We start from the raw sequence: 16080 nt of genomic DNA on the forward strand, positions 1-16080 counted from the left end.
TTCGTCACTCTCACTCTTCACTTGGGCCAGATATCACAGTCAATACCCTAGTCTCCAAAATCAGATGACCCCCCTCTTCTTTTCTCTTCCTTGTCACGACAAGAAAAAAAGAAAACCCCTATCGCTGGTTACACACCCTCTTAACCAGCTAGACTCAATCCCGCCCCATCTCGTGACCAAAATCAGGCCACCTCAAGTTCAACAGCGATTGGCCCGCATCAGTCACCCCATATCGCACGAACTTCCCCCTTTTTTTTCTCATTTGATAGTGCTTCCTGGGGTTCCTACAGACGCATCAGCTACACTAAAGTGTTCAGCACCACGATCAGCTGGAGACCGATCAGATGATGCTGGTGCCTCACTTTTGTTTTTGATCTCCATCTCCAGATCACTTGCATTAAACTCATAATCCGACAAGTAAGAGTGCTATTCAATGAAATTATGTAAAACGTTCATGGAGTATTTTGCTTTACACATTCGCATTGGTCTCTTGCCAGATGTTGATGCCATCTTAGAAGCTGGTTGCTCTTTTCATCCACACGTAGGGAATCGAGGTTGAATGAACAAATTTATGTCAATTTCCTTCTAGCAAACAGAGTCAAATTAAAATCAAAGGGTGAGTTTTGTCGCAGTTTACAGCTGATTACTGTCTTCTCCCCCTGAATTTTGACAAAAGTCGATATCAGCCCTGAAAGAGTTAATTCAGAAAATGTTGCAGAGATCTGTTTTCACTTTGACATTAAAGAGACTTTTTCTGCTGATCAATGTTAAAAAAGCTAAGTTAAATCCACTGTGATTCCAAGCTGTATAACAGTAAAATGTGAGAACTTCCAAGGGGTGAATACTTTTTAAAGGCATTGTAAATTAGAATCTACTTCCTGCTGGGTTTTCTGAAGACATAGCTCTCCAAACTGGGTAGGGGAATGAGGCTGAGACAAATGAACAACAAAAATACATGGAAAATAGTACTGTCTGTATCCTTTGGATTGTCGTCTCATCCATTGTAACTTGACTAATAAAATCAATAGAATTATATAAATATAGAGGTGGGAGGCCCTGTGGCGCAGTGGTAGTGCTGCTACATTTTAGTAAGGAGACCTGAAAGAGTTTGCATGTTCTCCCCAGGTCTGCGTGGGTTTACTCCCCCAATCCAAAGATTTAGGCTTAGGAGGGATTAGTATTGCTAAAGTAGCCCTAGTGTGTGATTGCAATGTGTGTGTGTGTTTGCCCTGTGATGGACTGGTGCCTTCTCCAGGGTTTGTCCCTGCCTTATGTTGGGTGGGATAGGCACCAGTGGCCCCTGCGACCTTGCCCTGGACTACGTGGGTCAGACTGAAACTAGATTATAGAGGCACATATGCAAAATATGTTAGTTCATAGGATAGGATATTTTATATTCATCATGCTTTTAACTCAATTCCTAAGGTTAAAGTATTTTTGTATAACATTTTAGTACAGTAACTGCAGGAACATCGTTTTTGAATATTTATAGCAACATTTTAATATATATCTTCAGACATTTTTTCTTTTCTTTTCTATTCTTTTTGCAGTGCTCTTGGGAAAATGACAAAATTGTTTATAGCTACCACTTGTGCAAAGCCTCCAGTCCTTCTGTTAATGAATTTGTGATGCCACCTCTTCTATCTGCTGAACCATCTGCACTGCCTGCTTTCATGTGACTGCACTGATCAGCTGCTTTCCCCTTCATCTTTGTCTGCTTGTTGCTGCCTTGTGTGCTCCTGCCAGGCTTGCAAACCTTGTGTAACTCTTATAATGGCCTCTGTTGAATTTTGGTGTTAGATTTTCAATTGCATGACGTTGAAATATGGTTGCATCTTATTTTAATTCTGTCCTTGTGTGACCTGCTCAAAAGGCCAGGCTGATGTCTGGTATGAAGGCCCCAGATTGTGCAAACAAGTATTACATAAAAGGAATGTCATGGGACACAGTCAGATAATATGCAGTTACCCCTTCAGAAAATGAGTACTTCATATTTAAAAGAAGAACTGAACTTGTAAGGAGAGTAATAACAGCTCTCAGCTTGATGGAGCAGATTACTGGGAGTGGCGAAAACACCTTCAGCCAACAGTCAGGGTCCCTTTTGGGGATAACAAAAAAAATGAATGACAGGTAAAGATGGAATGAGGTGGGCAAGTCGACCCTAAACAACATCAGCACTGGTCTTCTTTGAGGACATGTTCGCCAGATCTCCAAATGCCAAGGTGAGTGTCTTGGAGTTTTATATAAGCCAGTGGCAAGAAGAGGCGGCGGGTGGAGGGGCGGAGCTTAGCCTGCATCTCTGGCTTGAGGACTATAGAGAGGAAACATAAATGGGATTCCCAGTTCCAACAAACTTTCATTTAGTTCCCTGACAGTTGGAAGAATACAATATTTTGAACACAATTTAACTCTGTTCTTCAATTTTCCCTGTAAATCATCCCTTCAAGCATATTGTATGAAAAAATTGGCATTATGCACTTAGCACACAAGTATTTTGCTTAAGATACAGCTGGCAGGGCCCTCCATCACCAACACCTAACTTCAGCTAAAATGTATGTTTTCCTTTCCTTTGTAAAGCAAATTCTGGGTCTCATCTGATAAGAAAATATATCTTCTTATTCTGCAGTCCTTAAAACCAAATGTTTCATATGCCCCTCCAATGGTGAATACAGGCTATGGCTCAGTTGGTGGCCGTAGTGAAGTCCAGGAATCAGCAGATGAGGAGGTGTTCCATGGTCTGTCTTTCCCCGCACAGGTTAAGGTGTGTAGTAGGACTGCAGATTTAGATCAAATCTGACAGGGGTCACGACAAGAACACTCCTACTGTGGCCCCCAGAAAATATATAACAATAGACGGGACCTGATTCAGCTTATCTGTTATGCTATTCTTCACTGAATATCTTATCTTGTTGGTCCTTAAAAACTGTCAAGGTGTCTACTTCAAATATATGAGGCTTTCTATAAACAAGCAACTTCTTAGTTACCTTCTTGAATGTTTCTCATTTCCACCGATGTCCTTAAGTACCTGGTTAACAAGTCAGATGGAACAATTTTTCTTGAAATGTATTGGAGATATCTGAAAATGAACAGGAACCTACTGTGAGATGTGTAGAATTACAATGTAGAAAATGATTTTCAGATAACTTAAAATATCTTAGAATATCAGACATACTGTATCTTAAAATATTTTATAATAGGTTCATGTGTTTTTAAAGCTATCTTAAAATGTATTTGAGATGTCTTGAAATACATTTGAAGAAATTGAGCAGAGACCTATTTTAAGATAACATGAAATGAAGTTCAGATCACTAAAATGCATTTTAGATATCTGACAAGTGAGTCAATATAAAGAAATTGGAAACACATTTAATGATATCCTGATTTCATTTCCAGGCATTTTAATATAACATCTAGACCATTTTAAGATTTGTGAAATACATGTTAAGATATCTCAGAAACATTACTTAAAATATTTTACAATAGCTTCCTGTTCATTTTTCAATATTTGCAAAGTATTTCAAGATGTCTCAAAATCATTGGTCATTTCAAAATATTTCAAAAGCATTTCAAGATATCTTAAAATATCTTTTGCCAAAGAATATATTTTCACAGGTTCCACATTAATTATGGCAATAGAGATGTGCCTGTCAGAGTTCACCTCAACAGCCATGGACACTGTGAGAGGGACTTTAAAGTCATAGTGCTTATGGGCAACTTCAGAACACAGCAACAGAGAACGGAATGGGATGTTAAACTGATGCTAAGATTTAACACATTACAACATGGTTTAGAGACAAGGGTTTTATGACCAGATAGGAGGATTATTTACATTTCTCAGACTGATCTACATTGTATGAAACTCAAAAACTTCATAAGACTTTGTTAGACAGTTATCGTATCAAGGCGATCTTGACTATACATTGTTCTCCTTTTTGCTAAATGAATCTTAGGCTGGAGATCTCTGTTCATTTTTGACATTGAAGATAACCCACTCGCATATTGTAATCTGTTCAGTTAGCCAAAAAAATGTGTCATTTTGCTTGACTCCTCACGTTATCATAAAAGAGAGAGGCCGTCCAATTGAAAACGCAAACAATTTTATAAGGATTTTAAAAGGAACCTTGAATTGCATTTCAGTTATCTCAAAATGACTGCAGGCTTATTTACAGATATTTGAGCTATCTAACAACACCCGGGAACCTATTTAAAGATATCTTGAATTGCATTTCAGGTTATCTTTGGAATCCACTTGAGATATCTTAAAATGAACATTATTTATTACAATATATCTTGAAATCTGTTTGCGATATCTTAAGATGTATTTTAGATATCCTGAAATATATATATATTTTGAGAATGATTGTAATTGATCTAAGAAATCTTAAATGCATATCCAGATATCTTCAAATGTTAATTAAGCCTGTCATGGACATGAACATATTTCAAGACATCTACCTATCACTTTCAGATATCTACAGTGCATTTCATGATGTCTCTAATACGCTTTCAGATATCTCAAATTAACTTCCTTCCTTCTCATTTCAAGATATCTCAAACACATTTCAAGATAACTTAAAATAGAAATGAACTCCAATTGAAAGAATAGGAAATTTTAGAGGATATCACAAAATAAATTTCAGATAGATTAAAATGCATGCAGGTTAGGCTTAGGGTTAGGGTTTGGGATTTATCAAAATGTTTTTGAGATATCTCGAATTACACAGGACAATTGCACATATCTTATAATGTAAAATATCAGTAAATGTTAATTCGGCTTGCCATGGAGAGAAAGTGAGAGAGAGAGAGAGAGAGAGACCCTGTGGGAATAGTAACTATAAGGTTGTTCCTATTAGGAAGCAGGATCAGAACTAACGATTGCTGAGAGAATGATGAATGTAAAGTGGTTGTCTCTTCATTTGGAGAGTTCAGTGACTTAGGGTAGCATAGTAATGGGTGTCTTCTCCTTAACTGAGAAAAGGGGGTAACATATTGAGAATATAACAATTAATGCGACCTGATTCAGCTCCACTGTTAGGCTGTTAGTTAACTTCTCATACTATCTAATCTTGTAGGTCCTTAAAAGCCGTCAAGGTGTTCACTTCAAATATATGACTGGTGGCAGCTTCCTAAAGGGATCCTAAGGCTTTATATAAGCAAGCAACTTCTTGGTGACCATCTTGAATGTCTTCATTTCCAATGATATTCTTAAATGCTTGGTTGACAAGTTTGATGGAATCATTCTGGATTATCTTTATCAAATTTCAGATTTTTCTGTGAGCTGCTGTCTTTCATTTTTCAAAATACTGAAAAGTCTAGCTTCATATTTGCAAACTGTTATTCAGCTCTTTGGCTTCCTTGTAGGTATTTGTTTTGTTTTAGCTTTGATTTTTGATGTTTCTACATGAAAAAAAAAATCATTAAGACTAATTACATTAGGAACAGTAAATGTGGTATAAAATCAATGCAAGGTTTTTCAAATGTTCCTTTTTTATTTTTTATTGAATTTATTAAAGCAAGTAACATTCAAATGTTCCTTTTTTAGCATAATGTCAACAAAATAAATGAAGAAATGAAAAAAAAAAATTGGTCCCAGTTCCCGACTTGACTTGAATACACAGGTGAGTCTTAAACAAGCCTCTTGAAACACTAAGTGCAGAACAGACTGGAAGCTTCAGCCATTGCCTAAGAGTCACTAAAGCAGTAGATAGCAAAGAGAAAAAATAATAAGGAAAAAAAAGCAAAGCACAACCGTAAATTTCAGCATGAGATGTTTCAACCGTGTTTGCCCACAGCCTGCTAAAGCAAGGCTTCAAACAAATCTTTAAAATCAATACTGCAGTGAGCAGTTAAGGCTGGAAGGTTAAAAACATTCCTTCGATTTAAAGATTGGGCATCAAGGTGCCACCGAGACAGCATTATGTTTAAATCAGTCTCTGTGACATTAGAGGCCGGGAAGCGCCATCACTTTAGTCGAAAAGACGTATGTAGTTCCCCTTGGGATTAATAAAGTTTATCTAATCTAATCAAATTGTATAAAATAATTATAAAAATAATCATCATCATCATCAGCTTTGCTCTGGCTTTTGACCTTGCCTCAGATTCTGTCCTTCATTTATCTTTTCTTCAGGCAATTCCTTAGGTCAGATTATCTGAAGGTATAACGTGAGCTACCACAGCTATGCTGATGACACACAATTGTATTTATCAATAGCGCCTGATGACCCCGACTCTCTTGATTCACTGTGTTTCTGAGTGGATAAGTAGTAATTTTCTCAAACTAAATAAAGAGAAAACAGAAATTTTAGTGATTGGCAAAAATGGATATAATGAGGTTATTAGAAATAAACTTGATGCATTAGGATTAAAATTCAAGACAGATGTAAAGAAATTAGGGGTAACTATTGACTCTAACTTGAATTTTAAAGCACATATTAATCAGATTACTAGGACAGCATTTTTTCACTTAAGAAATATAGCAAAAGTTACACCTCTTACTGTATAACACTGCAAGATGCTGAGAAATGAGTTCACGCCTTTTATTTTTAGTTGAGTAAATTACTGTAACGAACTTCTCTCAGGACCACCCAAAAAAGACATCAACCGATTGCAACTCGTGCAGAATGCTGCTGCTAGAATCTTAACAGGAAATAAAATCCGAGCACATCTCTCCAGTTTTGATGTCACTACACTGGTTACCCATGTCATTTACTGTAGAATTGACTTTAAAATACTGCTTATGGTTTACAAAGCCTTAAATAATCTCGCTCCATCCTATATTTCAGAATGTCTTTCACCTTACACTCCAAATCATAACCTTAGATCTTCAAATGAGTGTCTGCTAATAAATCCAAGAGCTAAACTTAAAAGAGTTGGTGAGGCAGCCTTCTGCTATTATGCACCTAAAATCTGGAATAGCTTACTGAAAGAAATTCACCAGGCTAATACAGTGGAGCACTTTAAAACATTGATAAAACTCATTATTTTAACATGGCTTTCTCACAGCTTTATTTTAGTTTAATTCTCATACTCTGTATATGCATTTAATTATCATTATCATTCCTGGTGGCTCCGTAATCCATACTAACCCCTACTTTCTCTTCTGTTTTTTTTCTGTTTTTCTGTGGTGGCGATCTGCACACCTGATCAAAGCACCGTGATGTCCCTGCATTGATCGATTAAAGGTCAGAAGTCCACGTGACCATCATCATCGAGTTCTTCCTTGTGAACCCTGAATACAATGAGGACTGATTGAGGTCATTGATGTTGGGTAGAATGCCTAGAAGGGGCTGGGTGGTCTTGTGGCCTGGAACCCCTGCACAATTTGTTTTCTGTCCAGTCTTCTGGAGTTTTTTTTGTTTTTTCTGTCCTCCCTGGCCATCGGACCTTATTTTTATTCTATGTTAATTAGTGTTCCCTAATTCTATTTTCTTATTTATTTTATCTTTTTTCTCTTTCTTCATCCTGTAAAGCACTTTGGGCTACATCATTTGTATGAAAATGTGCTATAGAAATAAATGTTTTTGTTTTGTGCTCTAGAGAGCTTGCTTTTGTTACAGAGCATCATGCTAAGAATAAATCTGTTAGTTTCTAACGATCCTGCGTTTGTCCTCTTATCTAGACAGGGTTTTGATGGTAAATCCACTCACCCCCAGTGGGCCTTATTGGAAGCATTTTTGGCACTATGTGCTTGTGGGACTCCTGGCTCATGACGCTTTACGCCTTCTTCTGAATTGGGCCAACTTCCTACTAAAGCTGTATTCTACCAGAGGGTGATGATGGGATGTCCGAAAGAACAGAGTGGAGCAGAAGATTAAACTTAATGATTTAAGAAAGTGGGAGTTGGTAAAAAGCCAAAATTAGTTTTTGTAGATCCCAAGAATCAATGCAGAGTTTGCGTTCATCCACCAGCTCAGCCCTAGAGCAGTGATGCCACTAATCCACTCTTTTCTGGTTATTTATATGAAAACAGCTACATCATTTCACACCACAATTTTTTTAAAGCATCCACATAAAAGACTTTTTGCTACTAAAAGATACAAAAATGTAACTGTTACCCATTATGTCAATAACTACCCTGGCAAGAGGGTCACCGACAAATGTATTAAGCAAAGCAAAGAAACCAAACACAGTCCAAAATACAAAAAAAAGTGTTGTGGTACGTCTACTCAAGCCATGCATTTCCCAGTTTCTACTGAAATCTTTAATTCAAACTCGATTTTACTTGTAAATGAAAAATTAGAGCATATATATTATCCATTTCTAGTTATGAAGATTTAATTCAGTATAGGAATAATGAAAAAGTCACGAAATGGCAAAAATATTGCATATATCAGTTTACTAAAGTGGGCTAGCACTTTACTGGTTTGACATGAGGTTTGATTGTTGATATTTTTTAGTCAGGTTTGGTAGTCTTCAGGGGCCTCATTCATAAGGCCGTGCATAGAATTCGCACTCTAACATGACGTAAGCACAAAAGCGGAAATGTACTTACGCACAAAAAAATCCAGATTCATAAATCTGTGCGTTCTCCAACTTCCACATTCTTCCGCTACATAAATCCTGGTCAACGTGAAAAGTAACACACGTGCCTGCTGTTCCGTCCCAACGCCTCCCGGAATTACCCCTCTTTGAATATGCAAATCAATATAAATAGTCCTTAAGCTCAGTGTTCTGTGAAAAGGCAATGGCAAAAGTACGAGGGAAAATAGAAGAATTTCAGCGAATACCAAGTGGAGGCAAAGAAAAAAGCACTCTTTGTTGGTTTAAACAGTGGTATAATCAACAAAAGGAAGCTGATCGACTGACATAGCGTGTCGGAGAAACTCGAAAGTTCAAGTTCACAAAGTCGCACAGTGCTCGAAATAAAAAAGTTGTCAGATATCAAAGTCGCCGTGAAAAGGCAAGTCATATGCCACCATCTGAGTGTCATATGAAAGCTTATTAGGGTACAGAGAAAAAAAAAGGCACACAGTGGGAAAAAAGCGCAAAATGTCTACTTTAATCTCTACATTTCCAGTTTAATCATGTAGTTTACTTTGTTTTTAAAGTAGAATGTCATAAATTTCATCTTAAAATCACTTAATTTACTATTTTCTCAAATCCCATCGTAACTAAAGTAGCACGTTAAATGCTTTGTTCTGTATTTGATCTTCTATGTGCTCTATGTGTGTGAATCACTACGTGCTTCCATTCTTTCTCTTCTTCCGACAGGACACAGAATCCATTACATTTGTGATATTACAGCTCTCTGCATAATTAAAATACTGAGAAGTATACGTGATATAATTTTCATGATGATAGGAGTTAAAGCATGTTATTGAACATGGGAACACGATGGCACAGTGATTGTTCATGTCTTACGAAGATGCTTGCTGCACCATGCAACCTTCAATGAACTGCTTTATTGCAGCAGTACTCTCTTTCAAACGTACTAACCCCAGTTCCTGTCCTTCCTTTTCTTTCTCCAAATACCCAATCGCCACACAATCAGCTCTGTAATAGACGTTAAGCCATCTGTAAGCTTAGAGTGCCAATTCATCAAAACTTTTAAGTAACATTGAAATATCTTTGTAATGTTTAATTATTCTATCCATCTATCCTTCCAGTGACGCCAGCCACAGCAAGAATGTACATGCTTTATAAAGTGGCTCAGGTTGTGCAATATTATAACAGTATCATAAGTACAATTACCTCACTGTAAACTTGCAAGTACAGACAGTTCTACAAGGAGCACTTGATGGACTGATGGAGTGCGAGTATAGTTCTTGGGATGAAACTGTTTGTTAACCACGAGGTCCGAACAGGAAAGCCTCTAAAGCGTTTGTCAGATGAGAGCAGTTCAAATAGCGAATGGCTGAGGCAGAGTGTGCTTGGTGCTGTATACCAATAATTCTCTTCCGATCAACTGCTGTATCCTGTGATTCCCCACTCAGATACAGTGATATAAATACTCCGAGTGGTGCAGTGAGAGTGATATGGAAAAAGATGATCCGATGTGTAGCCCCTAACGCGAGCAGCTGAAAGAAGAAGAAGAAGGTGCAGTGAGAGTAACAACGTTCAAGCAGTTATGGTATTTGGAATAGTTTGACCATTCTGTGGACCATTATATTGTTACAGGTTAATTACAATCAGATTCCTTAAATTAATAAGCAACATGCGGTTAATTTCAGTGTATTAATAAAGCCGCGTCAGGGATGTGGATCTGAAAAAAGAAAGATAAACCACACAGGAACAGTAGCACTGCTTGACGCTGGGTGCTGCCAGTCTGCAAAACCGAGCAGAGAAATTGGGTACGACAGGGTATGAGCTACTGTGGAAATGTGCGTGGCTTTACGGCAAGTTTAGGTTTTATACATCGTGATCTGAACATGGAAACGTTTGTATGCAACATTTGTGTGTGTACGCACTGTTTATACATGAGGCCTCTGGTCTTCAAATATTTAAATACTTGACTAGAATTCAATGTATGAAGAACATACATTTCCCCTCCAATATAATTTGCAACAGCTGTCATATATGCTTGTTATAAAATGTTACATTATTAGTTTAATGTTTTCTAGTAATTAACGTGCACTAATGACAAACATCAAATGGGGAATTTCTGGTGTGCCAAAATCATGAAAGCAAAATTCAAGGAAAATATTTCAGGACAAAGACTAGAAAATGCACATATAATAGTATTAATGCAATGAATGAAATTATAGACAAAATGTTATATGCACCCTTCAGTATTTTACATCTAAGACAATATACAATAGAATACAGATGGTTCATTTATTTAAAGGCTTACTTCCATTTTCATGTCATGTAAACTTTCTATGATTTCAAAGGCAGCATTTCACCCAAATGAATGAATATTGTGTTTCCTTTCAATGCATGTTAACTTTCAAAAATGGTAGATAAAATAATTGGCTTTTGATAAGCACTCCTGCCACCTCTATTATCTGTTCTGAATCAAAGACGGACAAATCAGCAGACTGTGACACTAAAGCCTCAATTTCAGGACTAAAATTGTGCCCTTTAGCAGATAATGATTTTATGGAGATCATGGAGACTGATGTGCAAGTTTTAAAATTTAGATTAAACATTACATTATGGATGAGAGATATCTAAGTGAACCTGACTGGAATTGCGAGACTGATGATATGACTTTTAAATGCAGAATATAAGAAGGACCAGGCTCAGGTGTCTTTCTTCACTTTGTTCATTTCTTCATGTCATATGTTGTGTTTTCTTGGTGTTCATTCACAACTTAAATCTCAGCTGTCAAAATATGACATTATTACAGGACTGTGAAAATCAGTCCATTAAGAACTCTAAGGATGCTAATGGCTGGGTTTCAAAGGAGCTGTCAACCTAACTGCTGTGAAAATTACCGAGAACTTCAACAATTCTGCTAAGCTTTTTTGTATAGTATAGGACACCACTCTAGGAGAACTCTACAGTAGGCCCAGTTGAAAAGAGTTTAGAGGAAAACTGCATTTACCTTGAAAATGTTGTAATGACATAAAGAAGATCAATTTCATACTTTTCTAATTACGCAGTTTTCATTTAGATTTTGAGCTATAATATTTACTTAACCTTATCCATCAATTGTAAAATGAACAGGCATAGGAAACAGAGATGGTTGAGATCTGAAAAATGAAAATCTTTGTTTAATGAGATGCTATAGACAAACAAAAGAGGTTTGTGTCAGCACCAGTGTAGCCATCAGCAAGTCTGAGTTGACGTGATGTCGTCTGGTGGTAAGAAAGCAGACTGAGGCTCATGGGGAGGACCCCTAAGATGGCCTGAGCTCCTTCAAAGTAAATTACATGGGAAAGGTGCCAAATAAATAAAATGTATTATTATTATTATTATTATTATTATTATTATTATTATTACTGAATTAAGAGAAACGACAAATGTTGTAACAGTGCCCTTGATAAATCGATCATTGTAAAAGTGAACAGAACGCAGGATTTCGCACAAAATCCATTTTCCCTATTCACCCTTTTTTTCCCATAATTGTTTTAGTCACAGTGAGCATAACTGAATAAGTAGTATGCTGGCAACACAGTGTGCCCTCGGACATGTCAAGAAGAAACTCACTGTACTCTCTGCACATGACAATACTCCTATTACTCCTACTACTAGTACTTTTTAATGGCAATTTATAAAAATGCATTTGAAACATTTGAAATATAAAGGAAGCTTTTATTTCCTGAAAATATGTGACGTTACCTGCTGTTTTAGAATTATTTTTGAAGAAGTGAGAATTCTTTTTTTTGACAAAATACAATTAAACAAATATTGAATATTGGATTTTGAGATTTATTTTAATGCAGGTGTGCTGTTAGCTGGAGTTTTTCTTTTGTCACCTGTGTTATCATTCAGCTATATCACAATTATTATATATATATATAAATCCATGAATTGTTTATCCTAATTATTGGAATACATTCCTGATTTATGGTTTGTTTAACTTGTGGTGGGTTGGCACTCTGCCCAGAATTGGTTCCTACCTTGTGCCCTGTGTTGGCTGGGATTGGCTCCAGCAGACCTCCGTGACCCTGTGTTCGGATTCAGCGGGTTGGAAAATAGACGGATGGATGGATGGTTTGTATAACTTAATGTGTATTCATGTATGTAAATGCTGTATGGTATATTCATTTACTGATACCACTCTATAATCTAATCTAATCTAATAAAGTATCACAATATTTTTAAACTGTCACTAACCCTTCTCTATTCTGTTTCTCTTCTCGGTTTATTGATGGAGCAGTTGGTGCCACTGCTCTCCTGCATATGGAAAAGTCATCTCGGATAAAGGAGCGTTGGAGTCATCAGACTGAAAGATTCTCTCATTAGATTGGATGGCCAGTGCAGACTTCATTATAGAAATTGCAGGAGTGAGTAGGAGGCCACGTGTCCGAGGTTACGAGAACTGTAACTTTGTTTTTGAGGTTCTCTTTTACAATTTTAATCTCCTCTGTTGTCATCTGGCCACAGTTCATCAGTCAATTAATGGACAGATATTGTTGGTGTCCATTGATGTTTAATCAGTTTCTTGTTTTCTGCGTGTTTTAACAAATCTGGATTTAAATGTGTAGCGAAGCTGTACTTTTTTCTTTTTAGTACAATCTATACTTGTATTATAACTGAGAATTGCTCACAGTGCTCTGCTCCTGCAATCATTGAAAAGTACAGTACAAAAAATAAGTTGCATTGTCTTGTATATGTGTAAGAACACTGACCTTTTAATCAGCACTATAGAAGAATAAATTGAATTTGATTCAAACAAAAATGAACTACTTAAGCTGTTAACTGCCAAATTTGTTTTCCAAATATTTTTTTACCTTTATTGTTATAGATTAACATCTGCTTAATAAGGAAAACATTTTGAATTTCAACAATTGTACTTTTTCCAAAATTTCAAAATTTTGGCCCTTCCCCAAATGGGGATCATGACACATACTACCTAGTTTTGGTGCCATACTGGAAAACACTCGACATGTAGTCCAACATTACATTTGCAGCACTGTTTTCTTGCGTTAGTCTTACACACTGCACACTTCCTTTGTTTGCCCATTTCTGTGCGTTCAATGTAGTGACCAGTTCCAGAGGTTCTGATATCAACAGGAACACAACTCTTGGCTGGTTTGGAGAAGGATTTCCTCCCAGCCTTTTTTGGGTCAGATATTCGCGAAGAAAGAGCAAGATATACCCTGGCAACAGATCTTCTGAAATCCAAGAGGAATTGCACCATTTGCAAGGCAATATAGTGCATGGGAATTCACCAATGCTACATGAATGGCATTGGTCAGCAAAGGGAAATACCACTTTTTCCCCCGACTTTGATTCTGTATTTTTGGACGTTCCAATCCATCTTATCAACCCCACCCATGTGTCTGTTATATTCTGTGATCAATTTGGGTTGGGGGACTTGTATCTCTCTCTTGTTTTCCCTGCTGCATCGCTTCACCTGTGACATAGGATCAATGGGTCCATGGTTGCTTAGTAGCTTTACACAGCTGCTGTCATTCCAAATCACACCCAAAATTTCATTCTCAGAATCAAATCTGTAGTCGCATGTACCTCTTTCTTTTTTCTTCATTTCCTTGTCAGGTGCAATAGGGCACTTGTTCATTCTGTTGAATCGAGCAGTCCCTGTTGCCCTGACATCAATAACTTTCAAATATCTCATCAAGGAGAATCCGGTAAAGAAACTGTCAAAATAAATTTTGTGAGCATATGGTGTCTCTAAAATCGAAATCATTTTCAAGACAACAGATGCCCCAAGTCCAGAAACGCCTGCATCATCATTACTGCCTGTAGTCTTGCCTTCGTACACTTGCATCTGGTAACAATAGCCTGTTTGTGAGCAGCAAATCGGCCATTGTTTGAATCCAAATCTTACAGGCTTACCATGCATAAACTGCTTGAGGTGATGGTGTCCGAAATATCTGACCATTTGTTCATCAATGCTCAAACTTTCAGAGAAGACACCAAATTGCTGAAAGTTTTTGTTTAGTTTGTCAATCAATGGGCGAATCTTGAAGAGCTTGTCCCTTTCATTTTCTGGGATCCCTTCTAGATCAGAATTGTCAGTAACATGGAGGTAGCGCTTTATTTCCAGATATCTGTTTCGACTCATACATTTTCTTACACTTTGAACATCCATATCTTCATCTTCACACCAGTACAATTGTTCTTGAGGAAGAGAGTGGTACCCAGTGAAGAGAAGAATGTCAATAAACTTTCTAATACAATCACTTGAAAGGGAAAATTGATGGACGTTTTTTTTTTGTGTAGCGTACGTTACAGTCTGCCGGACAATATCTGTGATAATTGTGTCATCAAATAGCTTCTCAAAACACTGCAGAGGGCTTTCCCTCCTGAGTAAGTTGATGAGATCACACCTTCTTTTTTCCACAACATCACAGTTTGGGTAGCTTTTAGAATAAATTGGTGGCCTCTTCTTCCACTTTGGATTCAAAGGTACCACTCTCCTTTTGGAAGGTGGTAGGCCTGTATCATTTGTAGCGGTGCTTGTTGATGGTGACGGATGGCCACTGTAACATGATCATCCTCCCTTGCTGCGCAATGAATTTCAACAGGTCCAGGAACATCTGCCGGTTCATCATCATCAATAATGTTGTCATCAATATCTTCGTTGTCTGGTACTTCATCAACTCGTTCTGGAGGAAGTTCCACAATATCTATAGGGCCATTGTCATCATCATCTTCATCAGAACCTAGAAATGCATCCATTTATTATATCATCAATTTCTTTCAAAGAAAGAACCCTATGCCGCGCCATTTCCTGTAAAACGCAAGTACAAAATATTTAGTGAAATTCCAGTCAGTATCAGATGTGAGCCCCAAATGGGGATCGAGATATTTGGTTCTATTGTGCCCATCAAAACTATATAATGTATTGAAAAGTGTGATTACAGTACTAAACACTAACCAATCATCACGACAAACCATCAAGAATGAAAAGGAGCCTCTTGGATAAACACTTGTTCTGCTGTAAAAACCGGCGTTCTACTCATGCAACGAAAATAGCAACCCCGACCGGAAGAATGATCTCGTGTTGGAAGCCAACCACATGCACGAGCTAAATTTAGCATCCACATCACAGACACAAACCTGATTAGTCATGCGCACATCGTTGTTTCCTAAACAGATAGCAGGTGGCATCACTAGACGGTTTATAGTACATGATCCCCAAATGGGGATCGTGGCAGTTAATGGGTTAATGCTTTGTAGATGCCCACTATGGGCCGGGTGGTCTCTTGGCCTTGGAATTCCTGTAGGTTTTTCTCCGACATCTCACCTGGCTGAAGTTTTTGTTTTTTTGTCCTCCCTGGCCATCTGACCATAGTGTCGGACTTAACGCTATAATCATCCATCCATTATCCAACCCACTATATCCTGACTACAGGGTCACGGGGGTCTGCTGGAGCCAATCCCAGCCAACACAGGGCATAAGGCAGGAAACAAACCCCGGGCAGGACACCAGCCCACCGCAGAATGCTATAATCATCAGCGACTTAAAAGTGTATTTATCAATTTAATCTACTTTATAATTAATGG

General features: G+C 37.5%; 1 protein-coding gene across 1 annotated transcript; it reads right to left on the reverse strand.

The window, feature by feature from the left end:
- Window positions 1-13801: 13801 nt before the first annotated feature.
- On the reverse strand, window positions 13802-15252 carry LOC120524368 (piggyBac transposable element-derived protein 3-like). The gene is made up of 2 exons (XM_039746228.1): window positions 14984-15252; window positions 13802-14876 (listed from the first exon to the last, which is right to left on the reverse strand). Exons 1-2 carry the CDS (start codon window positions 15250-15252, stop codon window positions 13802-13804), a joined length of 1344 nt encoding a protein of 447 aa, XP_039602162.1.
- Window positions 15253-16080: the final 828 nt, after the last annotated feature.

This window comes from Polypterus senegalus, chromosome 2, assembly GCF_016835505.1.
Source record: "Polypterus senegalus isolate Bchr_013 chromosome 2, ASM1683550v1, whole genome shotgun sequence".
NCBI classification, from domain to species: domain Eukaryota; kingdom Metazoa; phylum Chordata; class Cladistia; order Polypteriformes; family Polypteridae; genus Polypterus; species Polypterus senegalus.

Bases quoted from the DNA above. Each gene is read 5' to 3' on its own strand.
- LOC120524368 (XM_039746228.1), bottom strand. From the start codon at position 15,252: ATGGATGCATTTCTAGGTTCTGATGAAGATGATGATGACAATGGCCCT. The intron at 14,877-14,983 runs GTACCTTTGAAT...CAACTTACTCAG, and splicing joins CACCTTCCAAAAGGAGAGTG to GAGGGAAAGCCCTCTGCAGT.